A 27,609-nucleotide genomic window follows, 5' to 3' on the forward strand; every position below is an offset into this window, starting at 1 on the left:
GTTATTCATGTGCCTCTATGGAGAAACATGTTTTTGCCACGTGTGGCCTGTCCTTGTGACTGAACACCTTACTCATGTGGTTCTTCTTAACCTTCAGAGTATAAATTGTCTGATGTTCTGAATAAAGTTGGCTATTGTGTAAGACTTTAGTCTCCCTCATTTTTAGGCCTCGCTCTCCCAGGTTCATGCCGCCAACTGGAGTGGTGACCAGTACCCAAAGCTCTTCTCTTTCTCTGTTTGGAATAGCCTGTTCTTTTTTATACTGGCTCTTTCCTTAACTGGGTCACAGGGAAGCAGCATGTAGTGCATGCCTTCCCATTTTCCATTAAAGCTCCCCCCTTTTTTTCTTTATTAAGAATTTTTTTTTTCATTTTACATACCGACAACAGATTCCTCTCTTCCCTCCTCCTGCTAGCACCCCCAGTCTTCCCCTCCAACTCACCCCCTATTTCCTCCAAAAAGGTAAGGCCTCCCATGAGGAGTCAGCAGAGCCTGGTACATTCAGTTGAGGCAAGCCCAAGCCCCTCCCCCTGCATCAAAGCTGTTCAAGGTGTCCCACCATAGGTAATGGGATCTAGAAAGCCAGCTCATGCACCAGGGATGGATCCTGATCCCTCTGCCAGGGGCCCCTTAAGCAGACCAAGCTACACAACTGTCTCGCCTATGTAGACGGCCCAGTCCAGTCCCATGGAGACTCCACAGCCGCTGGTATAAAGTTCGTGAGTTCCCACTAGCTTGGTTTGGTTGTCTCTGTAGGTTTCCCCATCATGATCTTGATGTCCCTTGCTCATAGAATCCCTCTTCTCTCTCTTCAACTGGACTCCTGGAGCTCGGCCTGGTGCTTGGCTGTGAATCTCTGCATCTTTAAAGCCCCTTCTTTATGTTACTTTTTCTTGCCTCTACCCTAAGAGGTGGGGGTAGGTGAGAATTAAAAAATACTTTCATTTCTCTCATATTAAGGTTTCTAGAGTCAACTGGAAAACTTTGGTGTAAGAGTAGGGAAAGGAGCGTGGGCAGGCTCCCTGTGTGGTCGGAGAAGGTGGAGAGGAGGGCAGGCTGTTATGCATGTGGTACCCACTGTAGAGGGCTGCACACTCACCCCAGCTCATTGGCTGTGTGAGTGCACATCTTCTCGAGTCTCTTTCCTCTTGTTCATGCATCTGTGAGAAGTGTCTTCAGGTGGCTTTGCGGGTCTGTGGTACAGCGTTAGTGATGCATAGAACTTGTACAAGTTGGCACCAGCAGCACAGCCCTTTGGGTTTAGGATCACCTGCAACAAGTGTGAACATCTACCCTGTTCCTGCTCTCAACAGGCAGTTTCCGTGAATATTTATGTCTTTCCAGGTGAGAGGTGGGGTGTCAGTGTTTGGTAGATGGGCGGGATACTGCAGAGGAACTACTGTGCTTCAAAAGCAGGTCCAGTTCTGAGCTCTGCTGTGCTAGAGCCTTGGTCCTGTCCCGTAGGAATTGGGCCTCATTTGTAAAACAAAGGTGCTGGACTAGGCAAGGCTTATCCAAACTACTCTTTAAAACTTTTAGATTTCATTTTATATGTGTGAGTGTTTTGCCCTACATGTATGTATCTGCATCACATGTGTGCCTGGTACCTGCAGAGGGATATTTTGGAATTGGAGTTATCAATGGTTGTGAGTCATGTGGGTGCTGAGAATTGAGCCTGGGCCCTCTGCAAGAGCAACAAGTGCTCCAAATTACTGAGCCATTGCTTCAGTCCACCCCCTCAACTAGTTTTAAGGGAGTAAGTGGGAAACGATTAAACAGAGTTTAATAAAGTCTTTTTTTTTTTTTTTTTTTTTTAACCACTAGGATTTTTCGATATCTTTAAAAGGCTGAGCTGCTGTGAATCTGAGAGAAGAACTGATCTCTGTGTTATAGGTCATGGGCTTCTTCATCCTTTGATATCAGACACAGTTACCGTGATGGAGCTTTTAGGCCAGAAGTCTGGACACAGGCAGCCCCAGCAGGCTAGGCATGGCCGTTTATCCCCAGCAGGCTAGGCATGGCCGTTTATCCCCAGCAGGCTAGGCATGGCCGTTTATCCCCAGCAGGCTAGGATGCCCATTAAGGAGAGAGCAATGGTGAAAGGCAAAGAGAGGAGGAGGTTTGATTGACGTGACCAGATTGGGAGGAACGACTCCATGAAGGGGCCCAGTGACCCCCGAGTCCATCTTATGGGTGCTGATGTAATCTTACGGGTTAGGATGGAAGAATCGGGGCATTGGGCAGAAGATATCCTAATTAAACAGTCCTGGTCAGGGTATTGTCTCACCCATCATTTTCTCAGCTCCCAATCTAGCAAGATGGTCTGAAGACGTCCTTACTGCTTGAGGGGTAAACGGTTGGGGTAATTCTTAGGGCATGGTTACTTCTGGTAGCAGAATGGGGACTTGGTACTGAGGCTGGGAAGGAACATATGGAGGTCGTTACTTGTTGTCTTTGGATCTATCTTCTATCATCTGTGTATCCATCAGGTTGGAGAGATGGCTCAGTGGTTAAGATTGTATACTGCTCTTGTAGAGGTCTGGAATTGTGTTTCCAGCACCCACATTGGGAGGCTCACAATCGCTACTTTCTAGGGAATCTGACCTTGTCTTCTGGCCTCCACTGGCACCGTACTCAGGTGCTCAAATTCACAGGCACGTATACACACATAATTAAATAGAAAATAAATAAAAATCTATCTTTGTGCATTGAAAAAAAGGTCTCATGTAGTTCATGCTGGTCTCAAACTTGAAGAGTTGAATCGAGGCTTGAAAACCTCCTTCTCTTGCCTCCACTCCCAAGTTCATCAATGACAGGTATACGTCATCATGCCTGGCATAAAGACCTTTCATTAACATTTCCGCACAGACTAGGTTAGAGCTCACTGAATCTTTCAGGGACATCTAAAAAGTCTGGATTCAGTATTTGTGTTGAGTCTGTTGGCAGTGTGCGGAAGCATACAAGTTTTGCCCCAGGACTGGGTAGCTCAGTTGGTAGGGTACTTGCACAGTATGCGTGAAGCCTGGCTTCAGTCCTCAGCACACATAAGCCATGTGTGGTGCACTCCTGTAATTCCAGCAATAACTGTAGCTCAGGCTGGTCAGTTTGAAATAGTCTGTGATACCCCATGTCAAAGACAGACAAACAGAACCCAAATAATCAAAAAAGAACTTGCCCCAAAGTTTCCCAGAAAAAACATTGTGTAGCCCTGAAAGAGAGCAAAGCCCTAACCTCTGGCAAATGTTAGTGAAATGAGCCAGTTTTAAGTATTTACCTCCAGGTGTTACCTGGACACTTACTTATTCCACTGTTTGTTGACTGCATGTTGTAGTTTAGTGTTAGGGTGAAGTAGTGAAAAGGTACCTTGTAGTTTTCCTTATGACTTGTATGGATGAGGACCCAGCTTCAAAACAAAACATTTATTCCTTTATTCATTGTGTGCATGTGTGTGGGTGTACTCTAGTGTGTGCTTTTTGTGCAGGCCAGATTGCCTTCAGAGTCACGACATTCATCTCACTGAACCTGGAGCTTCCCGAGTCCCTGGGATCCTCCTGGCTCCCCATCCATCTCTCCAGTACAGGGTGAGACCTAATCTCCAAAACCAGCAAAACAAAAAGAGTGGATGACAAACACATGGAACTGTTTGCTTATAATTAGCCCATAAATTCCCTTCAGAAGGGACGATTAATATGTTGTCATCCCATTTGATGTGTAGATGTTTTGTTGTTGACTGGATATGCCCAGTATTACACAGCTTACATTGTTGTGATTGTGGGTGTAGAATAAATTCTTTCTTAAAGCTTTCTTTTTATTTATGTGCATGTATGTGAGGGTGTGTGCATGTGAGCATACATGCCCATGGAGGCGAGAAGAGGGCATTGGATCCCCTAGAATATGAGTTGCAGGTGGCTGTGAGTCACATGACATGGGTGCAGGGAACAAACAAAACATGAGTCCTCAGGAAGAGCAGTCAGCTCTCTTAACTGCTGAGTTCTTGCTCCAGCCCCTAGACTACATGTTCTCCAAGAGTGAGTCCTTGTTTCAGTGACCTCAGTCTGTCCAGCCCTCAGTTTCTGGTATACTGTAAACACCGCAGTGCTTAGGAGTGATCCAAACTCTGTCCTACACGGGGCAGTTGGCACCTGCGCCTCTGCACTTCTTGTAGGCTGGGCCTGCAGGCCAGCCTGCCTCCTGAGGCTTCCAGCCAAGTCGTGGCTGTGGAGAGCTTCCTGCTGCAAAGGCTTGGGCTTTTGTTGTGATGCTGATTTTATCAGGCTCCCCTGTTAGGGACATCCTGGTCCTGCTCACACTGAGCGGAGCTGCAGGCAGAAAGAATATGCTGCCCCGGGGGACAGAGTTTGGGGGACATTTCACAATCCACTTCCTTCTCCATCTTGATTTTAAATTTTGCCCAATCTAATGTTGCAAGGCATGTGTAATGGAAGAGGTGTGCCTTGGAGCGCTGGTTTGGGTAGTGGCTGCCTTCCAGCTCCGCGCGATAATATTCCATGATGAGTCACAATCAGGTGAACTGTTGAGTCAGATACTCCTGCTGTAATCTGGTGCTGTGAGGTCTAGGCAAGGCAGTTAACATTTTTTTTTTTTTTCAGAGTGAGGACCGAACCCAGGGCCTTGTGCTTGCTAGGCAAGCGCTCTACCACTGAGCTAAATCCCCAACCCCGGCAGTTAACATTTTAGCCTCAAATGAGCATCACATAAGTGGACTATTCACCTTTCCTGTTCATATGACTTTCAGAGAATCCAGAGAGTGAAAGTTCAAATGGCTGTAAAGTATACAAAGGGTTCATAATGCGTTTAAAAAAATATTTTATATGGAATGCACTAGTTGATAGTCATCATTGTGGATATACACGAACAGACTGTCTCCATTCTCTGACTCTCAGACGTTCGTAAATATCTGTAAACATCTCTTGCCTTGCATGTTTAGAGTTTGCTAGTCAGTTTTTAAAAATATAGAGAGCCCTAGACATAAAAAGAGAAAATCATTTGTCAAAGACCTCATCTGATTTTCTGCTTCCCAAACTTTGCAAACAGCAGAAGGTGAATCCAGTCTGTGCAGCGCTCTGTGGAGCTGGTGTGTGGAGCCAGGAAGAGGCATGAGTGGGCAAGCATGGATTGCTGTGCTCCAGAAGGGAGTTGGGAAGGTTTGGTTTGGAAGTTTTAGTCTTTGTGCTGGAGGTTGAGTCAGCTGTTTGAACAATGAAGTCAAAACAAAACCTACCTGTCCTGGCCATCAGAGAGGTGCCTCAGTGGCAGGTACAGCCTCATGGAGGGCTCGCCTCAGCGACAGGGTGCAGCCTCCAGGAGGGCTTTTGTTTAGGATCAGTTCCCAAGGCAGTAGAAAACATTTCTTAAATTTTTATTTGGGGGGTGGGGAGCAAGAAAAAAATTGAATGGATATTAAAAGCTAATCAGTGTACAGAAGGTGAAAATGAGGACTCATGGTTTAAACGTCTGTCAGGCAAGCATGAGAACTTGAGGTTAGATTGCCAGAACTCACATTTGGTTTTTGGTTTTGTTGTTGTTTAACAAGCTGGGCATGGCAGCATGTTCCTGCGTGTGCCGTACCACACACACACCTATACAGAAAGAAACAAAGGCTGAATATAAACCCCCAAAATTGAAGAAAATATTTCCCAATAATGTGTTTGGAAAGGGGCTTATATTCAGAGTATATAAAGAACTCTTAAAACTCACTAATAATCACACACAAAAGGTTGATCACATTAGCTGTTGACACTAGGAACTGAGCCTAGGGCCTCCCACATGCTAGGCTCTGTTCTGCTACTGCTGAGCTGCAGTCCCAGACCCAGGAAAGAAGCTGGGCCTCGGACCCGGACCTTGTCCAACTGGTTCTTGATCTACTTAGCACTGGGAAAAGTAGCAGGGAGGTGGTTTCCAGAGTTGATAAGGTCTGAGACTGGCCCTGACTACCCTCTCAACCTTGACTCAGCCATCTGTCCACAGTAGACAGTTTAAACAAACAAGTCATGGTGGAAAAAAGGAGATTGAATTAGTGGAGCCAAACTGGGAAGAGGGATAAATAAGGAGGCCCAGTGACCTCCGTGCCCATCTTCAGGGTCTTGACAGGAGGGTTCCGCTTTACAAGAGGGCGAGAGGTCTGCACAGCTCTGCAGTGAGGTCACAGTGTGGTAGCTCTCCTGCTGGGCCCCTGGCAACTCCAGACTGTGAAATCTCTTCCAGAGAGACAGGTTCTTCCTCTGGCTGGCATCAGGCTTCAGCCTTTTCCTTCTCCCAAAGTAATGTTCTTGAAGAAATTCCATTTCCTTGGGGATGTTGGTACAATGTTGTACCAATAGTTTGATAGCCCAGGGAGTGATACAAGTGTGCCTTTAGAACAGCTTCATTCCTGCCAGGATGTTTACAATATGGTAGAAAAGAGCTTTATTATTGTTTTTGTTTGTTTGTTTTTGGTGGTGCTGGGCCTCCATCAAGTGCACGCCCAGCCAGAAGTCTGCCTTTTTGTTCTGATTTTCACATCTCTGTGCTTGGAAGGCAAGGAAAGCGAGACACGCACAGAGCTGATAGTGTCATGGGGAGGGAGAAAGGCTGGAGGGGTGATGCTGACTTCTTGGTCCTGACCAGTCCGGTCTGGAGCTGTTCTTCTTCCATCATTGCTGAGCCTGGGAGAGTCCGGTATCCTTTCCAAGATGTTTAAATATCCGTTGCGATCTCAGTTTCATTGTGTACGACTATGAGAGGCTGAGTGTTCCAGACAGCTGATGATGCAGCTCTGCTTTTAAATGTCTTTGTTGGTTTTTGAGAATGGATGCACTTGTGCAGTAGATAGTAATGACTCTACATTCTGGAGTCAGGATGCTTGGGCAAATTCGGTTCCCGAGTTATCACCTGTGGTCACTTTTGCCTAAGCTTTCTCCATAGTCAGAACAGTGATGGGCAGACAGTGGCAGCTCACGCCATCTGTTCCGTCGGATGGTCTTTTAGAATACGGGAGGCTTTTGGAATTTAGCTAGTACCTTAGCCATATAGAAACTGCCTAACTTCTGGTGATAGTGAAAAGTCAACAGTTAAGGAACTGAAGAGGCCAGCACATCTTAGCTCTCCCGGAGGTGAAGCCACAGCACTAGAGGTGTTCTGGGAGGGACAAGAGACAGCATTTCGAGGGAAAAGTGTGGGTGTGTTGGATCCCTCTTTCTTTGGCTTAGAGTCTCTTGGGGAGTTAGGTAAGCTTCTCAGGTTTGCTTTGAAGCCTGTAATGGAATTCTTGGATGTGCAGATTAACAATATGAAATGAATTGAACAGCTCTGTAATAGAGTGGCCTCATGAGACCTTGGTTTTATAAAGCTATAGTGTTAGAGGGTGGCTTTGTTTATTTGTTTAGTTTTGGAGACAAAGTCTCATGTGTCACAAGCTGGCCTTGAACTTGCTGTGTAGCTGAGGAAAGCTTGAACTTGTGTTCTTCCTGCCTCTCCCTTCCAACTGCCAGGATTACAGGCATGCACAACCACACCGTGTTTCTGCAGCGCTGCGGCTGTGGATCAAGCCCAGTTTTGTTAGGGATGCACTTTACCAGCTGAGGAGCAGCCCCAGCCCCAGCCCCAGGGTGGCTTAGGGCTGTTCTCCACTGCTGCTCTGTGGCATCTGTGCGGCTGCGCCCCTTACAGAACTCTGCGTCCAGCATACTCCCGGTGTATTCAACAAATTAATACTGGACAAAAGAACAGAGCAAGGAAAGATGTAGGGATGGTTTGAAACCAGATGAAGGCTCTACTAAAGGTCAGGAGTCTGAGTAGGTCTACCATCATTTGTAGTGGGTGCTAATTCCCATGATCAAATCATCCACACTACAACCAGGCTCAAATTCCTGACTACTGTCAACTGATGTGCAGTCTCTGTAAAATTATCAGCTGCTTTTTGTGCTTGCAGATGTGGAGCCTGCTTGCGTCCAGAGGGCACTGCCAAGTAAAATAGCAGGTAGAAGATAAGTTATACAAGCTATGCGTGAATGCAGAGGGCGGGGTGCCGAGAAGTGAAATTGCTGTGTAGAATGGGACCAAACTGGAATGCTTAGAACACATACGTAACCCCTGCCCCAGGAAACAGGAAGTTCAACAGGATTCTTAGCAGCCAGAATGATGTCAGCATTCAGGGTGGGAACCCTGACAGCAGTGGATAACAGGTTACTAGGGAGAGTGTTATCTACAGTTCAGGTTAGTAGGCAAGCTCTGGGAATGCTGGGAGTCTTCACCTAGGCAGCTTGGGGTTTGTCATCAGGTGGTGACACCTTGTGGTGGTGTCGCCAGGTGCACGGGTCGATGAAGCCACTGACTTGTTTAAAAGGAAACAGAAATTGATTAAAGGAACATGTATTTATAGTTCGTGTATTTATAGTTCGGCCAAGCTGGGGAGAAAGACTACCAGTTTCTCTCCACCTTCCCCATAGCAGCTGCAGTGAGCACTCAATGTGGAAACAGACGGCGCATTGGGTCTTTCCTCAGTGTCAGAACGGATTGGATAACAATAAACTCACAAGGTACAGTGGTTTCCTTAGCAACAGGTGCCAGTAGCCCTGCTTTCCTTGACAGCTGGCTCAGGCAAACACACCTCACAAAGCATGGTAATATAAGTGCAGTAACTGGACGTTATCTCTGTCCGTATGTGTAATACACTTGGGTGTATAATTCGGTTACAGAATGGCTACAGAGGGTTAAAGTGGTTTCAGCAGAATTCAGGAGTTTCAAGGAGGCCTAGCAGAGACAGAGTGGAGGAGCGGATAGGAATGCAAAGAGCATTTGAGGGTGTGCAAAACACTTGTAAGATAATGAAACCTGTTGGATACAGTCTTCAGTGTCAAGAGTTGAGCTGTAAAGGCAAAGGGTAGGACCAGGTCCAGATGAACATATGTGGTAATGGATGGAGACCAGGCCCAGAGAGCAGGACATACAGGGACAGATGACAGACAGTTCTAAGTAGGCCATATCAGGGGTAGAGACTGAGCTGAGTTGAAGCCCCTGGGATAGTCAAGAGTTCTCTGCTTGTTGGCTCATTAATATGCACATTGGCTGGTCAGAGGGTGGAAGCCATGACCATTGCGTTCGGTGTCTTCCACTTTAGAGGGTCCAGTTACATCCTTTCCTCAAGCTAATGTCTGGGAAGTCGTCAGGCCTGGTGTACCTCACATAATTTAAATATGCCCTTGTGATCCTTTACCGTCAGCTCATACCTATACATTTATAAAGAATCACTCCTCTCCCAGACATAAGTCCTTTATCAGTCTGTGCCACATGGAGATGCCAGACAGATAGTGCCGTTCATGTGCCCACCAAGGTGCACAGTCATCCTCTCTCCTTAAAACAGACTCAAATGCTACTTGTAAATGTAGTCTCAGGGCAAGACAGTCTGACAGGCCACTGTTCTGCAGAGTATAGAGGAACTGTAGGCAGGGCACAGCCTGATCTCAGCAGCAATGTTACAGTTTTATAGAAAAGATAAGACCAAGGCCCAGAAATAAAGTGTGGCGATTTAACCACATATGTTGGGACAGTGTGAGATCACTTCCTGCTGGGCAAGCTCTTCCTCCGGCTGTCCTCTGACATCAGGGCTTTTTAGGATTTTCTTTTCCCCAACCTGGGGTAATCTCTGGGGACCATGGTTTGAGGGTATGTGTTTCAGTAGTCTCATAGCTGAACAGAGAGCAACAAGTGTTCTCTGTGGAATAGCTCCTTCTTGCCGGGTTATCATGACAATGGGATCCCTCTTACAGCTACATTCAGAAAGTGTTGGCAGGTCGAATAGAGATTGTTATTGGTTGTTTTTGCTCTTTTGAGGGGCCCACCACCCAGCTCCCAAATAAACCACACATGGAGGCTTATTCTTAAGTATAAATGCCCAGTCTTTAGCTTGGCTTGTTTCTTGCCAGCTTTTCTTAACTTTAAATTATCCCATCTACCGTTTGCCTATGGGCTTTTTCCTTCTGTATATCTTACTTTCACTCTTATTTGGTGGCTGGCTGTGTGGCTGTGTGACTGGTCCCTAGTGTCCTCCACTCCTTGTTCTCTTGGTCTTTCTTCTTTCCTCCTCGATTTCTCCTTCTATTTATTCTCTCTGCCTGCCAGCCCCACCTATCCTTTCTCCTGCCTTGCTATTGACCATTCAGCTCTTTATTAGACCATAAGGTGTTTTAGACTGGCACAGTAACACAGCTTCACAGAGTTAAACAAATGCAACATAAAAGAATATAACATAGCTTTGCATCATTAAACAAATGTTCCACGGCATAAACAAATGTAACACACCTTAAAATAATATTCCACAACAAGAGATGAGTTGATGGTTGCTTGGAAATCATGAGAAACAAGGAAGGAGCTGAGCAAAGAATCAAGGTGTGTCTGATTATGTATGGCCAGGTAACTTGCCAAGAATGTAGTGAATTAACTGCTGTAGGGTGCAGAGGAAGAGTAGACAATGCTAATTTTAGTTAGTTATTTGACACAGGGTCTCCTTATGCAACCCTGGCTGCCCTGGAACTTGCTGTGTAGACCAGCCTGGTCTTTAATTTATTGTGATCCACCTGCCTCTGCCTTCCAAGTGCTAGGATTAAAGATGTGAGCCATTAACACATTGGTTCTCACCATTCTTAATGCTTCGACCCTTTAATACAGTCCGTCTTGTGGTAGTGACCTGCAACCATAAAATTATGTTGTTGCTGCTTCATAACTGTAATTTTGCTACTGTTATGAATCGTAATGTAGATATCTGTGTTTTCTGGTGGCCTCAGGCGAAGCCCTGTGAAAGGGTCATTCAACCCCAGATTTAGGACTGTTACACTAACACCTGACCCAGTGATAATTTTTGTGGTGCCTGGGATTAAACCTGTGTTAGTTGCTTATCTCAATATTATCAAAATATACCTGAAGAAAAGCAGTTTAATTGAGGATTTGTTTTGGCCCATGGTCTTGTTGTTTTTGTTGTCTGTGGTTTGAGGACACAGTTTTCTGGGTGGGGGACAGCACCATGGCAGGAGCATGAGGCATCTGCTCACGCTGGATTGTAGTCCGGAAGCCCAGCCAGATGAGCGCTGGAGCTCAGCTCGCTTTCTCTTTTCCCTTTTCTGGTCTGTTTGGGAACTCAGCCCACGGGAGTTGCTGCCCCTAATCAGAGCGGGTCTTCTGTCGTCAGTTGTGCCTCTCTGTAAATGACCTCAGCAGTTCACCAGAGGTGGTCTCTAGGTAGTTGGAAATCCAGTCAGGTTGGCAATAAAGATTAACCATCACAGGATGCACGGCACTGTACATTCCCTGCCCTGTCCATGATAATCCTGGAGATAGTTGGAAATGTGGATCTGGAGTTTGAAAAGGACAAATGAGAACAGTTACCAACTCAATTTAGTGAGCAGCAGGTGAGCTGTTCCTGTGTGTCTGGCACTGTGCCACTATGGTTCACTGTCTTGCAAGGAAAGCAGGAATTGTGAAGTTGAGTCAAATAAACATTAAACTTTGAGCTGTGTCTAATGCAGGCTTGTAGCTCCAGCTGCTCAGGAGACTTGAGGTCTGGGGACTGAAAGCTCAAGCTGGGTTAGCAAGATGGCTTCAACAGGTTCAAAAGACTTCCTACACAAGCCCGATGACCTGAGCTCAACTCCTGGAACCCATGGAAGGAAAGAACTGATTCCTGAAAGTTGTCCTCTGACCTTGTCTTATCAGAGTTATTATTGCTGTGATGAAACACCACCACCAAAAGCAAGCTGGGCAGGAAAGGGTTTATTTAGCTTACACTCCAGGGCAGGAACCTGGAGGCAGGAGCTGATGCAGAGGCCATGGAAGGATGCCGCTTACTGGCTTGCTTCTCATGGCTGCTTAGCCTGCTTTCTTTCTTTCTTTAATTTTTTTTTATTTCATGTACATTTGTGTTTTGCCCGTGTGTGTGTGTGTGTGTGTGTGTGTGTGTGTGTGTGTGTGTGTGTGTGTGTGTGAAGGTGTTGGATCCCCTGAAACTGGAGTATAGGTAGTTATGAGCTGCCATGTGGGTGCTGGGAATTAAAATTGGGTCTTCTGAAAGAGCAGTCAGTGTTCTCAACCACTGGGCCATTTCTCCAGCCCCTCAGTCTGCTTCCTTAAAGACCCAGGACCACCAGCTCAAGGGTGGCATCACCCACAATGGGTTGGGCCCTCCCTCATCAATCACTAATTAAGAAAATACAGGCTTGCCTGCAGCCTGATCTTACAGAGGCATTTTCTTTTAAAGATTTATTTATTCATGTATTTTATGTATATGAGTGCTCTGTCTTCATGCCTACCAGAAGAAGGAATCTGATCCCATTACAGATGGTACTGAGACACCATGTAGTTGCTGGGAATTGAACTCAGAACCTCTGCAGAAGCAGTCAAGTGCTCTTAACCACTGAGCCATCTCTCCAGCCCTGGATGAATTTTCTTAATTGAGGTTCCCCCCTCTCAAATGACATTAGTTTGTGTCAAGTTGACATAAAACTATCTAGCACATAGGTTAAAATAAAAAAGTTCAGGGTTAGAGGTGGTTTAGTGGTTAAAGAGTACTTGCTCTTCTTGCAGAGGACTGGGTTCTGTTCCAGCATTCAAGTTGGGCAGCTCACCACTGCCTATAACTCTAGTTCTTGAAGATCCACTGTTCTTTTCTGGAGTCCGAGGACAGCTGCACTCACGTGTGCACATACCCATAAACACATATACATGCTCCTGTATATACATAATTTAAAATAAAAGTTTTCAAAGTTTAAGACTCCTCTAGGAAACTTAGTGAGCCCCTGCTTCAAAACAGAATAGATTAGAGGGAGGTGGCTCACGGGGTTGCTCCATGGTATAGCGCTTACCTAGTGTTTGAGAAGCCCTAGAATCAACCTCTAGTACCACAACAAGATAAAACAGAATAAAAAATAGAACTTTGGAAACACCATTATTAACTCTGAGCTGGGCCATGGTGGCACATGCCTTTAATACCAGCACTTTGGGGGCAGAGGCAGGTGAATCTCTGAGTTCCAGGCCAGCCTGGTCTACAGAGTGAGTTCCAGGCCAGCCAGGGCTACACAGAGAAACCCTGTCCTGAAAAAAACAAAACCAAAAACCCTCTGGGCTGGAGATGAAGAACCAGTCTATAAGCTACATACATACACACAAAGGCAAGAGTTGGTTATGTTGGCCACACATGTAATCCCAACACTTGGGAGACTGAGACAGGAAGATCCCGAGTTTGAGGCCAGCTTAGGCTTCAAAAAACAAAATGAGGTCTGGAAATGTGGCTCAGTTGGTAGCCACATTACATAGCATATAAGAGGCCATGGGATTCCTGGCACTTTAAAAACCAGGCATCCTAGCACTTAGGTGGTAGAGGCAGGAGAATCAGAAGTTCAAGGTTATCTTTTGCTACATGGTGAATTTGAGGTCAGCCTGAGCTACATGAGACCCTGTCTCAAAAGAACCCCCAAGTGATAAATAAATAAATAAATGGGGGGTTGTGGCACAATAGATCAGAGCCTGGAGAAGTTAAAGGGGAAAACTGAGGAGCGGGTTGGTAGATGCTTGACTGAGTAGGCCATTGGTGAACTTAGTTTCGAGATGCAGCGCTGGGAGTCAAAATGCTGTAGGTATCATTGTAAGGGGAGCTAAAGAAATAGGACTGAGCTGGGCGGTGGTGGCTCACGCCTTTAATCCTAGCACTCGGGAGGCAGAGACAGGTGAATCTTTGTGAGTTCGAGGCCAGCCTGGTCTACAGAGCAAGATCCAGGAAAGGCGCAAAGCTACACAGAGAAACCCTGTCTCAAAAAGCAAAAAAAAAAAAGAAAGAAAAGAAAAGAAATAGGACTGTTAATGTGGACAGACAACTTCACAGAGATAAAGAGGGCAGTGGGCCAGAAGAGAGAGAAAGCAAAGAACATAAGCATAGAATGACTTGGGTGTGCAGCTTGAGAAAGCTTGTGACAGAAGATCACAGAAAAGAATGGTGTGAGTTGTGATCCCAAAAGAAGAAACAGGACCTGGAAAGCAATGAGGGGTGGAGAGTTCACACGAGTGAGTTTATAGGAGCTGGTGGGAGGTGACCCTCAACCCTTTTCCTCGGGGCAGCTCTACCTTAGTCCTCTTTTGTCTTCCCAGTTCCCTTGCCTCTGCCTCTTTCCTTTTATCTTTCAGTCCACACTGGTCTGAAACTGGTGATCTTTTTGCCCTTGACTCCTACAGACTGTGGTTACAGTCTTGAATCACTAGGCCCAGTCAAGTTCTGCCTTTATCTCAAAGAAGGCAGTACATTTTCAGACTGCCCTCTTTGAAGCCACCCCACCACACACACACACTGTAGCTCATCCATCCATCCATCCATCCATCCATCCATCCATCCATGCATGTACCCACCCACCCACCCACCCATCCATCCATCCATCCATCCATCCATCCATCCATCCATCCACCCACCCATCCATCCAAACACCCATCCATGCATGCATGCATGCATGCATGCATGCATCCATCCATCCATCCACCCACCCACCCACCCATCCATCCATCCACCCACCCATCCATCCATCCATCCATCCATCCATCCATCCATCCATCCATCCAAACACTCATTCATGCATGCATGTATCTATCCATCTATCTGAGGGAAGACAGGAGATAGTTAATTCTTGAATAGGTAGATAGCTAGGGAAAGAGGCCCTGGACTGGATCATGCTGATCTCTGAATACTTTCCATTTAATCCAAGATGGCCTAATTCCCAGTTCTTGTCTGAAAGAATTCCTCTTTTGGTGGGGTTTATTCCTATTCTGGGCACAGGCTTTTTTCTCTATGGGTATTTCAGAAGTCTGCCCCCCTCCCATCTGGTTTCTGCTATACTTAAAGTGACTGAACCAACAAAATGCATCTTGCCCATCCAATTTAAGATGAAAAAGGGGATCTGGCCCTGTTACACATTGTAAAAAATAGCATGTGAGGACTATGTTTGCTTCAATAAGTCTTGGCTGTATGCTATGGATTGCGACCACCTCATCTTGCGATTCTTTACCTGACCGAGAAAGGGACAAGAGAAAGGATTGCTAACAGGCAGCATTATCTGTCTATCTGTCTGTCTGTCTGTCTATCTATCTATCATCCATCTACCTATCATCTGTCTACCTGTCATTCATCTGTCATCCATCTACCTATCTACCTATCTACCTGTTCTCTCTCTCTCTCTCTCTCTCTCTCTCTCTCTCTCTCTCTCTCTCTCTCTCTCTCTCTCCCCCCCCCCCTATCTATCTATCATCTATCTTCTATTTGTCTCATGTCAGCTGGCCATTTAAATTACGTTATTCTCCAGGGTTCTGTTTCATTTTATTTTGACATAGGGTTCACTGTGTATTCCAAACTCGTGTGTGAGCCTCCTGCCTCAGCACCCTGAATGCTTGTGTTACCATGGACACAGAATCCCTTTTGCGGGTTCTTCGTATTGCATATAAAAGAATAAAAAATGGACACAGGAGAGAATTGGACCATGGTGTACTGGAGAGAGGCAGCATGAGGGCAACAAGCTGGAACTCTCAGGGCTGCTGCGGTGAAGGAGATGGAAAGGGGAAGCAAGGGCCATTTTCTGAATTGGAACTCAAGATGGGACAGTTCCAGCAAGGGAGGTTTGTAGCTGTCCTGAGGACAGGGACGGATGGGTGGGTGGAGATGAGGCTCCATCCTTTCACAGATGGGGTCTTTTACAAGACTTTGATGCCTTCACATTCTGTTCCTGTCCTTGCTGCGTAACGACAGTGTGCAAGGGGTTAAAACTGGGACCCCTGCCCACAGTCAGAAACACCCCTACGCCACCTTCTCCCCTCCTTCTCTAGCCTACAGTGGAGTTATAGAAGTTGGGTGCTAACAAAAACCAAAATTAAATCTGTACTTCAAGCTGATCATGATAACATGTGCCTTAATCCCAGCCCTTGGGAGGCAGAGGTAGAGGCAGGGAGATCTCTGTAAGTTCAAGATTAGCTTGTTGTACGTAGCAAGTTCCAGGACAGCCAGGGCTGCATAGAGAAACCCTGTCTCAACCCACTCTCTCCTCAAATCTGCACTTAAAAGTATACTTAGACACGACACCCTCAAAACAAACCTGCCCTGAATAATAGCCCTAGTAAAAGCCCACTCAAACCTTATGAAGCATGGCCAGATTTTGATGCAGAAAAACCATTCTTTCGTCCAAGTATGTATTTTGCTATAATTGGTACAGAAGAGCAGAATATGGGGAATAAAAAGATTCTAGACAGAAAGGACCACACTGGAAAAACTGAAAAACCACTGACACAGAACCCAGACCGTCAGGCTTGAGGAGTGAAGCAGGCCATGAGCTGCAGTGGCGTCTTGAGAGCAGCGGACTCATGTTGCAAGTTACTGAGCTACTCATGTGGCTGGAGCATCAGACAGCAGGCTCTCCCGAGCTCCCCTCCCCGATCCAAGAATACTTACGGCCTTATTCAGTTTCTATTGCTGTGATAAAACACTATGACCAAGTACAACTTGAGAAAGAAAAGATTCGTTTCAGCGTACAGCTTGTGGTCCATCATCCAGGGAAGTAAGGGCAGGAACTCAAGGCAGGAACTGATGCAGCGGCCACGGAGGAAGGCGGCTACGGCTTGCTCCTCTTCGCTTGATCAACCCACTTTCTTACAGCACCCAGGACCACTGCTCAGGATAGCACTGCCCATAGTGAGCTGGGACCTCCCACATCAATCATCAATCAAGAAATGGACCACAGGACAATCTGGTGGGGGAAGTTTTCTCAATTGATGTTGTCACTTCTGAAGTGATTCTAGTTTTTATCAAGGTAATATAGAAACTAGCCAGCACACATATATAAAAGTTTTCTGGGCCGGGCGGCGGTGGTGCACGCCTTTAATCCCAGCACTGGGGAGGCAGAGGCAGGCAGATCTCTGTGAGTTCGAGGCCAGCCTGGTCTACAGTGCGAGATCCAGGACAGGCACCCAAACTATGCAGAGAAACCCTGTCTCGAAAAAAAAACAAAAAAAGTTTTCTGGTAGTAGTTCGTTTACAACTTTCAGCCAGCAGTTTTAGAACATGGTTATCAGTCTTTTTGTTTTGCATTTTATTTTCCTTTGGAGACAGTCTCATGTAGCCCAGGTTGGCCTCAGACTGTGACAGAGGGTCACCTTGAACTGCTGATCCCCAGTCCCACCTCCCAAGTGCTGGAATTACACGTGGCCACCACCAATCTTTTGACATGCTAGTGTTCTCACTTTATAGATAGGAAGTTATGTCACAGAGGGGTTTAGTAACTGACTCATCCAGTTCTGATAAGAGAGGAGCCGGGATTTTGACCCAGGCACAGTGAGTGGCTCTGGAGTTGACACTGTTGGCCTCTGTACACTGTCCTTGCGTCTTTCAGATCGACCATATGTAAATATATGTATTAACTTATTACTAGCAATTTATTATATATGCACAATGTATTTTGATCATACCTACCCCAAACCCCCTTCCCACTCCCTTGAGGCACTTCCAACACGCCCCCTTCCCCCTCATGCCCTTTTTTTGTTATAAACTTCCTGAGTCTAGTTAGTTCTGCCTGTTGGGATACTGGCTGATGGTGTGTGGATAATCATAGCCGCGATGAGTTTGTGGGTACAGTGGCCACACCATGTCCTGAAGACAGCATTTCATAGCCTTGCTCCCTGTCCACAGCTCCCTGTCCACAGTTTGTAAATACTTTCTGCCCTCTCTTCTGTGATGCGCCTTAAGCCTTTCTGGGGGGTGGGGAGGTGCAGGGTGGGATCGGGCAGCACGGCGGAGATGTTCCTAATTTAGGGCTGAGCACCAGGTTGAGGGGTTCCTGGCATGCCCCGTCCCCTCGTGTCCCCTCCTTTTTGCTGCTCTGCCCTTTCTCCGGGTAGGCGTTTGATTAAGACTCCTGCCCAACCCCGTGAACTTGACTTCATCACTTTTCCTAGTTGCCCATATCTCATCGTTGACCCAGTTCAGTTCAGGCTGGATGCCCTGGCTGGATTTCATTCCTCCAGAGGAGCAAGTCTGTCACTCTGAGCTGTGGAAACCTTTGGGCCCAGGGGTGTCCACCCTTTTGACATGGTGACACGGCCCTATCATCTATAAAGATTACGCTTGAGAACTACGCAATGGAGTTAAAAATCCCACACTAAAATCTCCTAATGTTTTAAGTTCATTTGCAGTTCGGTGTTGGGCTGTATTTGAAGCTCCTGTTGGAGTCATGGTGTGTGGAGCTCTCTCCTCTGCTCTTACTACAGCACTGACTGACCAGGGTGGGTCTCCTCTAGTGATCTTGATGGCTTTTCTCATTTCAATTTTCTTTCTTTGAGCGGGAGGGGTTTGAGACAGGATATTTTAATTTTCTTAAAGCTAGTTCTTTCTCTGTAGCTCAGGCTGGCCTGGAACTTACTGTGTAGCTCAGGCTAGATTAAAACTTGTTGTAATCCTCTGGTTCCAACCTCTGAATGGCTGGCCCCACATTTATTGTATAGCCCAGTCTCACCTCACACTCTTGGTGGTCTTCCAGCCTCAGCCTCTGAGTACAGGCATGTACTATCTCATCCAGCTTCCTTTGTTACTTTGTTCGTTTGTTTTTTGTTTTGTTTTGTTTTTCAGACAGGGTTTCTCTGTTTAACCTTGACTGTCTGTCCTGGAACTCACTCTGTAAACCAGGCTGGCCTTTGTAGCTGGAGTTTTCCTGCCTGGCCCACAGTCAGGACAAATCTCTCTCACCCGCCAGTCCCAAGCCGCTCAAACCCGATCAAGTAAACACAGAGACTTATATTGGTTACAAACTGTATGGCCGTGGCAGGCTTCTTGCTAACTGTTCTTACAGCTTAAATTAATCCATTTCTATTAATCTATACCTTGCCACGTGGCTTGTGGCTTACCGGTACTTTACATCTTCCTTGTCCTGATGGCGGCTGGCAGTGTCTCCCCCTCCAGCTTCCTGTTCTCTCAATTTTCCTCTGTTAGTCCCGCCTATACTTCCTGCCTGGCCACTGCCAATCAGTGATTTATTCATTGACCAATCAGCAACACATTTGACATACAGACCATCCCACAGCACCTCCCCTTTTCTTTTCTTAAAAAGGAAGGTTTTAACCTTTACACATCTCCAAAGTCAGCTTGGTATATTTGGGAATTTGGGCGTAGCTTCTCTTACTACTTCCTGCTGGAGGGGGGCGCTGTTTCTTCTGGGGAAACAAAGAAAATTTTAGGATCATGGAGTAGTCCGTGAGGCTGTATCGTCTGAGCCAGTTGCCTTGAAACGGTTCTGGATGTTGGATCATCTGGGCCATGGTGTCATCGGAGACCTTTCAGGTGGTCTTGGCTGGTCAAACCTGATGTGTCTTAATCTGGAACAAATCCATAGCCTCTTGCTTTCTGTGGAAACAAAAGAGACTCTTTTCCAAAGCAACATATCCTTACATCCAAATTTTGAAGTCAAAGTATCTTTAAAATATACGTACTGGTTTAACTCAGCTTCCTTTACAATCAAACATCTCTCTGTAGTTAAGAATCCCAAAGACAACACAATCCAGACTCTCTGTGTAATAGTCATCTCTACGTGGCTTATTTTTTATATTAATTTTACTGTCTCTTTAAAGACTTTATTTTTTTTAAAACCATGTATTTGTTTCTATACTGTATATATCACCTTTTTTTTGTCTCTTTTAAGCCTATGTATATTTTACACACATTTTAAACTATTACATCTGAATCTGTCTTATTATGAATCTGTTGCTTTAAGCTGTAGCAGCTGTGGCTGCTGGCTCCGCCCACCTCAGCTTCCCAACATGGCGGCGGTAGTACTGTAGTTTTCCGCCAGCTCTGGGAGCTATCGTGGGTCTATGCTTTTATCCAAGCAGCATGTAGCTCAGAAACCTCTTTTTTTGTTTTGTACTAGCAAAGGCTAAATCCACAATGCAGCTTAATGTGCCATTTGCAGAGACTTCATTCCCGCCATACTGCAGGTCGAGCGCGCACGCCAGCAACCCGCCAGTAGCTCAAACCGGCAGCTGCCGCTCATTTGAGAGAGACAATTAGGAACTGTTTTTAGCTCCGTTTTAGAATCTTTTTTCTCAGGTTTTAGGTGGAAACTCTTGCCACCACGTTGGACGCCATTTGTAGCTGGAGTTTTCCTGCCTGGCCCACAGTCAGGACAAATCTCTCTCACCCGCCAGTCCCAAGCCGCTCAAACCCGATCAAGTAAACACAGAGACTTATATTGGTTACAAACTGTATGGCCGTGGCAGGCTTCTTGCTAACTGTTCTTACAGCTTAAATTAATCCATTTCTATTAATCTATACCTTGCCACGTGGCTTGTGGCTTACCGGTACTTTACATCTTCCTTGTCCTGATGGCGGCTGGCAGTGTCTCCCCCTCCAGCTTCCTGTTCTCTCAATTTTCCTCTGTTAGTCCCGCCTATACTTCCTGCCTGGCCACTGCCAATCAGTGATTTATTCATTGACCAATCAGCAACACATTTGACATACAGACCATCCCACAGCAGGCCTTGAACTCAGAGATCCACCTGTCTGTGCCTCCCAAGTGCTGTGATTAAAGCTGTGCGCCACCACTGCCCGGCTTCCTCTATTATTTTTAGTTTCAGAAGACTGCCTTTTCCTTCCCTCAAAGCTCTCCATATCATAGAATTGTCCATAATTCTACATTAAATTGACCACCAGAGATTGGTCCAGTTAAAAACCAAAGCAATTTACATACTAACAAGCAGAGTACCGTTTCTGATTGTATCCTGTCGTTTGCTCTTTGGCCGTCAGACCTGGAGAGGGAGACACATTTTGACTTAGGATCGCAAATAGCACAGGCTAGCCTCAAGCCTACTACTTAGCCAAGGATGACCTTGAGCTGTGAGACTCCTCCCTCCATCCATCACTACTGGATTACAGATGGGCACCTCCACACCTGGTTTATATGGTGCTGAGGATTGAACCCAGGGCCTTGCACATGATAGGCAAACACTACCCTAACTGAGCTACATCCCCAGACCCAGTTTTCACGGACTACAGGATAGCTGATTATTTTGTTGAGGCAGGAACTTATATATCCCAGACTGATCTTGACCTCACTGTGTAGCTGAGCGTGACTTTGAACCCCTTCAGGAGCCCGCTCTACCCGCCAGGCTGGCACTCTCACACCTGGTGTTAGGGTAACTACTTTTTTTCTTTTCTAGTTGTCAGTAATTCCAAACATCACAGTTCTTTAGAAGCTTTCCGGGTTCCTTCTCTACCACCTACTTTCCCCCTCTTTCCTCTTTTCCTTCAGTCTCTGCTCAGAGCCACCCCACCCCCTAGCCCCAGCTGCGTTGTAAACAAAGGACACTGTCCGCCTTTCAGAAACTCAGCTAATGGAGTGAATGCAAAGTAAGAGGCAGAAGTGTTCCAAAAGGCCTGGGGAAACTGAGTCACGTGGGGGAGGAGCGTGTTGTGCTCACTCTAGTCTCCGTGAATACAGTGTCAGTGGACCTGGCCAGACCGGCAGTTTTCACTGTGCAAGTCAAATGCCATTTTCTAATTTGCCAAAGAATTTAAATTTAGGATTTTGCACACACACACCACTCCCTCCATGCTCAAATATTGATTTCCTTATTTATTTATTTATTTGTGCGCACATGTGCTATGACAGGCACGTGGGGGGTCAAAGGGCAGCTTGCAGGAATCAGTTCCTCCTTTTCATGTGGGTTCCAGGAATTGAACTCGGATTGTCAGGATTTCAGCAAGCACCATAACTACCTTGCTGGCCTTCCATTTATTTAATATGATGGATAGTAACAGTTACTTTAAGTTGTCAGTAAATTGGACAGATTTCCAGACAAAATGTCAGAGCAAGTATAGAAATTGAATTATCTTATCAATATTCATTTCCCTGTTGCTTATAGAAAATGGATATTCCTAAAATGCTGTTTATTGTTAGCTCAGTCACCGCCTGCTCTTATTTCTCATGAATACCACTGGGGGATTTATGATGCAATGCTTTCCAGCATTTCCTGGGCAGACTGGGTAAACTGAGTCAAGTGATTGTGACTCAGCACACACTCCAGAGGGAGTTTGCTTGTCAAATAAACCATCTCATCTGTAAAGACACTTCCCTGGGCTCAGTGACTCAGGAGCCTGGTGTCCAGAGGCGGAGGGGCAAGTGTGGCTACCGTGGCAATGGTGACTTGCTTATCGCTCTTGTCAGATCCTGGCTTTATGGTCTGCAATAAAGCACAGTACTGCCCAGCCGTGCCCTTTGCCAAAAGTCTTCTATTTATTTATTTGTGTTTCTGTGTGTGTATGTGTGCATGTTGCGGGGAGGAGAGTATGGGGAAGGTGCATTCCAGAAGAGGGCATCTGATCACTCAGAATGAGGGTTATGGGAATTTATACTATGCCTGGCTTGTTAAAGTGAGTTCTGGGGTTTGAACTCTGGTCTTCATGATTGAGCCATCTCTCCAACCCCCTTTGCTAAGGATCTTGTAGAAGTGGAAAGAGAAGAGTAACCCCAAAGGTCATTGCTGGTGGGTGATTTGGGCTCTTCTCTAACTGTACTTTCTATGTCTTTTTGTTTGTTTGAGACAAGGTTTGACCATATAGCTCAGGCTAGCCAGCAACTCCATGTGGCCCAGTCTGCATCTGCATAAGCTCCAGGCTATTGTACACCATCGTGCTGACCCCCTAGTCAGTGACAGCATGTCCACCGGCCCTCTCTCTCACCCGTCTCCAGGTCTGCCTCTCTCCCTAGCAGACACACTGCTCCATTTTTTCTCTTTCCCACCTTCTCCATCACATATTTGTTTATCGTGGTGGCAACCCAGGTCTGAAGGTCGGGCAGGACTTTGGGTCCAAAAAAGAGTTTTAAAAAGGACTGAAAATGTGCTGTCAGGACTGTGGCTGTGGCTTGGTGGTAGAGCACTTGTCTAGCATTCTCAAGGCCCTGGTTTTGATCCCCAGCACGGCTAAAATAAATGATAAAATCTGGGAACATATGCATAGGCTCTATGTAAACACTACCTTTAAAACAGAAGAGGGTGTGGGGGTGGCTATGGGGGGGAGACAGGAGAGGATGTGGGGGAGGTATGGGGGAAGACAGGAAAGGGTGTGGGGGGAGACAGGAGAGGGTGTGGGGGAGGGTATGGGGAGGAGACAGGAGAGGGGTGGGGGAGGGAAAGAGAGAAAATGCTGTTAGCTCTAAGACCCAAAGGTGAATACAATTTGCTGTCGTGTTCTCAGTGTTCAGTGACCTCTCCAGTCCAGGAGCAGTTGTTTGTAGGAACGGTTGCCAGTCACTTAGCCTGGCATAAGGGGTAAATCAAAGCAGCGAAGTGGCCCGGGTTGGTGGCGCACGCCTTTAATCAGGTGGTAAAAGCAGGCAGATCTACCTGGTCTACCATAGCAAGTTTCAGGCCTCCAGGGCCACGTAGTGAGATTGTTCTCCCTCTTGCTCCCCATTCCTGCCTCTCATTAGCTCTCAAAACAAAAAAATCCAACCCCAAATGTGGAGTTGGTGAGTATCCCCGCAGGCGGGCGTCAGTCCGGTGCGACAGTTAACAGCATCCCTCTTCTTCCCCACAACCTGCAGAGTAACCTGATCCACTCCCTGGGGCTGAGCCACCACCTGGTCGCGCTCAATTTCATCATCGTTTCTTTTGGGAAGAAAAGCGCAAGGTCTTCCCCCAAAGTGAAGGTGACCGACACTGACTTTGATGGGGTGGAAGTCAGAGTGTTTGAAGGCTCTCCAAAACCCGACGAGCAGCTGCGGCGAAGCGTGGTCTATATCCACGGAGGAGGCTGGGCCCTGGCGAGTGCAAGTAAGTGCCTGTCCCCTCCAGGTGGGTCGGGCGCTTGGCTCCGGAGCGGAGAGACCACTGTTTAAGAATGGGACTGTTCTCCTGGACCATCCTGGTTTCCCCTGTCGCTCTGGCCACGTCAGCAGCGCCTCTTTCATTTATAGGGTTATGGTGTAGAAAGGTTTTGCTTATTGGTCCCTCCCCTTCTCCTTCCTGTCTTTGCGCCTGTCTTTTTTCTTCTGCCTCCCTCGGTCCCGCCCTTCTTCTCTCCCTCCCGCCCTTCCTGTGTGCAGTACTGGGGATTGAAAGTAGTGTCTCGTGGTGTGAGACGATGGTCCACCGCTGAGCTACAGCCCCAGCCCTTGCTTTACTTTTTAGTGCCTGCAGGTTGCTTTGTGAATATTTCCTGAGCTAGCCCGGTAGCTCAGGTGCAGAGTGTTGTCTGGCATGCGCGAACTCCTTGGTTTGAATCCCAGAAGCGTTTAATTTGGTCCTCAGCATACATAAACCTGATGTGCTATCACACAATTGTAATCTCAGTACTAAGGGGTCAGAGGCAGGAGAATCTGGTTCTTCCTTGGTTGTATAGTAAGTTTGAGGTCAGCCTAGGCTAGAGACCCTGTCTCCAAAAATAAATAAAAATTCTGTGACCTAAATCATAGACATATTGTGATCCATTGATACTAGCTTTCTGTGTCAAAATAAGGTAAACTTTCATTGGGCCAGAATATGAGGTAATTATCTGTAACTCTTATTAACTTTATTTTGAAGGCTTTTTTTTTAATGAAATAGAGCAGATGCTGCTTAATACACATTAATTCATCAACATCAGCTTATGAAACCAAAGATTAAAATGCCAAAAGTATGCAACCACTAAAAGAAAACAGCATTTCCAAGTGCAGGGGTATTTCCTATGGAGATGGACATCTCTCATGAACAGAGCAGGCTGGAAGAAGGCTGCCTAGCACAGCCTGTCTTGGAAGATCAGGGCTTCTGCCTCTGGTGACCTCCTTCCTCATCCTCAGGCCAGGGCTTTGGGAATTCTCTGTGCTGAAAAGGAGTGATAGGCTGGTGAGATGGCCCAGCAGACACAAATGCTGGCCACCAAGCCTGGCGACGGAGTTCCATCCGTGGGACCCCCATGGTGAAGAGAGAGAACTGACCTCCAGAGATTGTCCTCTGACCTCTACACGGCATCATGGCACATGTGCACCCCACACACAGACACACGCAAATGAAAGTGTAATTTTAACAAAATAGGAGGAAAAGCAGTTCAAACTTGGCCTCTTCCTTTATTATATTATTGTATCAGTTTTTATTGCAGAAAACATGAGAATGTACAACTTTGTCTCACAGCTCCACCGTTTGTTCTGTTCCTCACTGGTTTGTTCCCGATCTCAGCACATGCTCACTGAGTGTGTGAGTTTGTCCAATACTGTGACTTTTATGCAGATACTCACAGTCGAGCGGCCCTGGACCGTGGGTCACTGGATCGGTTCCTTTTTCGTTGCTATGACAAAACACCGAACAAGAAGTAACTTAAGGAAAGAAGGAAGGACTTGTTACAGCCCGCGTTCTGAGGCACAGTCCATCGAGACAGGAAGGCCCTGGGCAGGCCTGTGAGGTGGACTGTTCCATTGCATCAACAGTTAGTCGTTTCTTTCAGTCCAGGAGCCGGGCCCGTGGAATAATGCCACCACAGGCAGGATGGGGCTTCCTTCCCCAGTTAAAAAGTCTAGATGTTTGTTGCAGACATGCTCAGAGGTCTACACCCTGCCACGCTGACAGCCATTGTTAACTGTTACAGTCACTCTTGTGTGTACTAGAGACCAAGATCCAAAAGTGAGTAAAATAGGGTGTCTGCCTTAGAAAGAGGGAGTCTGTGGCGATGGGCACTGGTCAGGGGACGTCATGTCCGAGACAGGAGGCATGGATGGCAGAAGCTGTGGTCGTAAGAGTCAGTCTGGCCATTGCTCCTTGATTTCGGCTGGTGTACCAAAGGGGGAGCTGGGGGCTGGTGAGTGTACAGGTGGGCATGTTCTCCTTAGCCTTCTGGTTCTCAGGAAGGAAGTCCACAAGGAAGGGAGTATTAGGTGCTCTGCTGAGACAGTAAGTCTTTTTTGTTGTTTACTTGTTTTTTTGAGACAGGGTCTCGTGTACTCTAGGCTAGGTTCCCTATGTGGCCCAGAATGACCTTAAACTTCCACCTCTCCTGCCTTCACCTCTAAGTGCAGGGAGTACAGGTGTGTGCCTCCTCCCCCAGGTATGTGTGTGTGGGGGGGGGTGGGGGGTGGCAGGGTCAAACCAAGGCTTCATGTGTGCTAGGGAAGTGCTCTACCAACTGAGCTACATCCCTGTCTGATGGGATTTAAAATACTGAAAGAACAACAAAGGAATCAATTCTTACCCGTTTAAATTACTTTTGCTCCTGAGGACATTTGAGTCCCCTTTCTTGGAAATGCTAAAACCACCTAAAATTCCACTTCTTTTGTGTTGGCTTAAAGAGACTACCTTATTCTTCACGTTGCTGGTTTTCCTGAATCACAGCAAATGAGGATGTTAAAAGTGCAAAATCTTGTAATTCAAAGAAGGAAACTGCTAATTTGCTGTGATTGCTGTGAAAGGGTGTATTTGAAGAGCTTCAAAATCAGAATCCATGTGGTGTATTTCATATAGCCTGTTTGAAAATAAATGCTTAATAAGTTAAAAACATATTTGAAACTAACCTTATACCGATTTCGTTATAGTAATTACATTTATCAGAAAATAGATTTAAATTTTGCATTTGAATGCTTACCTTTCATTCTTTCTTTCCCTCAGTTTCTAATTCTATTTCTTTCCTCCTCCCTTCTCTCCTCCTTCCTCCCTTCCCTCCTCCTTCTTCCCTCCTCCCTCCCTCCTTCCTCTCTCAGTCCCTTCCCTCCTTCTTCCTCCCTCCTTCCTTCCCTCCTCCTCCCTCCTTCCTCCCTCCCTTCCTTCCTTCCCCTTCTCCCTTCTTCTCTTTTGGTTTTTTGACATCGTCTCATGTAACCCTGGGTAATCTCCATGCTAGCCTTGAACTCCTGATCCTCCTGCCTCTACCTCTCAGATACCTGGCGCACGTGCATTTTTCAGTGTTTGCTGCTATTTTTATCTTAGTCTACAAACAGTCTGTACTGAGAGATATGTAAGTGTGGACAACCTGGAGCGGCCACTTTTGGAGTGATTTTTCTTTTCTCTTAGAAATCAGCTACTACGACCAGCTGTGCGCAACACTGGCGGAGGAGCTGAACGCCGTCATCGTTTCCATCGAGTGAGTAGTCACAGCAGTCACAGTGCTTACTGAGATGTCTATAGTTTATTTACGTGTATTTGTCCATGTCTGTGTGTGGGTATGTGCACTCGAGTGCTGGTGCCCGCAGAAGCCAGAAGAGTGTGTCAGATCCCCTGGAGCTAGAGTTACAGGTGTTTGTGAGCTGCCCAATGTGTGTGCTGGGTACAAAACTCCGGGCCTTTGTAGGAGCATCAGCACTCTTAGCTGCCGAGCTGTTTCCCCACTCTCCAGGAGTCATATTTTTATTAAGAAGAAATTCTAAGTAACCATCCAGGAACTTGGTAATTAAAATACAGTGTCCCATGTCGGGATTACAGATGCGTGTCACTTTGTCTATCTTATTAATATTTTTTGAACTGGGTTTAATAACACACTGAGTTACTTTGTGTTAACTATCTATGCATTTGCTCTTTGTCTCTGCCGTGGTGGTGGTGGGGCACTCCACCCAGGGGACACTCCACCCAGTACTTCCCATATGCTTAGTA

General features: G+C 46.4%; 1 protein-coding gene across 1 annotated transcript in view; it reads left to right on the top strand.

Annotated features, from left to right (window-relative positions):
• The window catches only part of Nceh1 (neutral cholesterol ester hydrolase 1), a 69,357-nt gene that overhangs the window by 23,300 nt on the left and 18,448 nt on the right, over positions 1-27,609 (top strand). Inside the window, exons 2-3 of the mRNA XM_052730206.1 lie at positions 23,604-23,832; positions 27,034-27,103. Of these exons, the coding sequence (XP_052586166.1) occupies positions 23,604-23,832; positions 27,034-27,103 (299 nt within the window). The remainder of the gene's footprint in view (positions 1-23,603; positions 23,833-27,033; positions 27,104-27,609) is intronic.

Source organism: Peromyscus californicus, unplaced genomic scaffold, assembly GCF_007827085.1.
Source record: "Peromyscus californicus insignis strain IS unplaced genomic scaffold, ASM782708v3 Scaffold_9__1_contigs__length_137607984, whole genome shotgun sequence".
NCBI classification, from domain to species: Eukaryota; Metazoa; Chordata; class Mammalia; order Rodentia; family Cricetidae; genus Peromyscus; species Peromyscus californicus.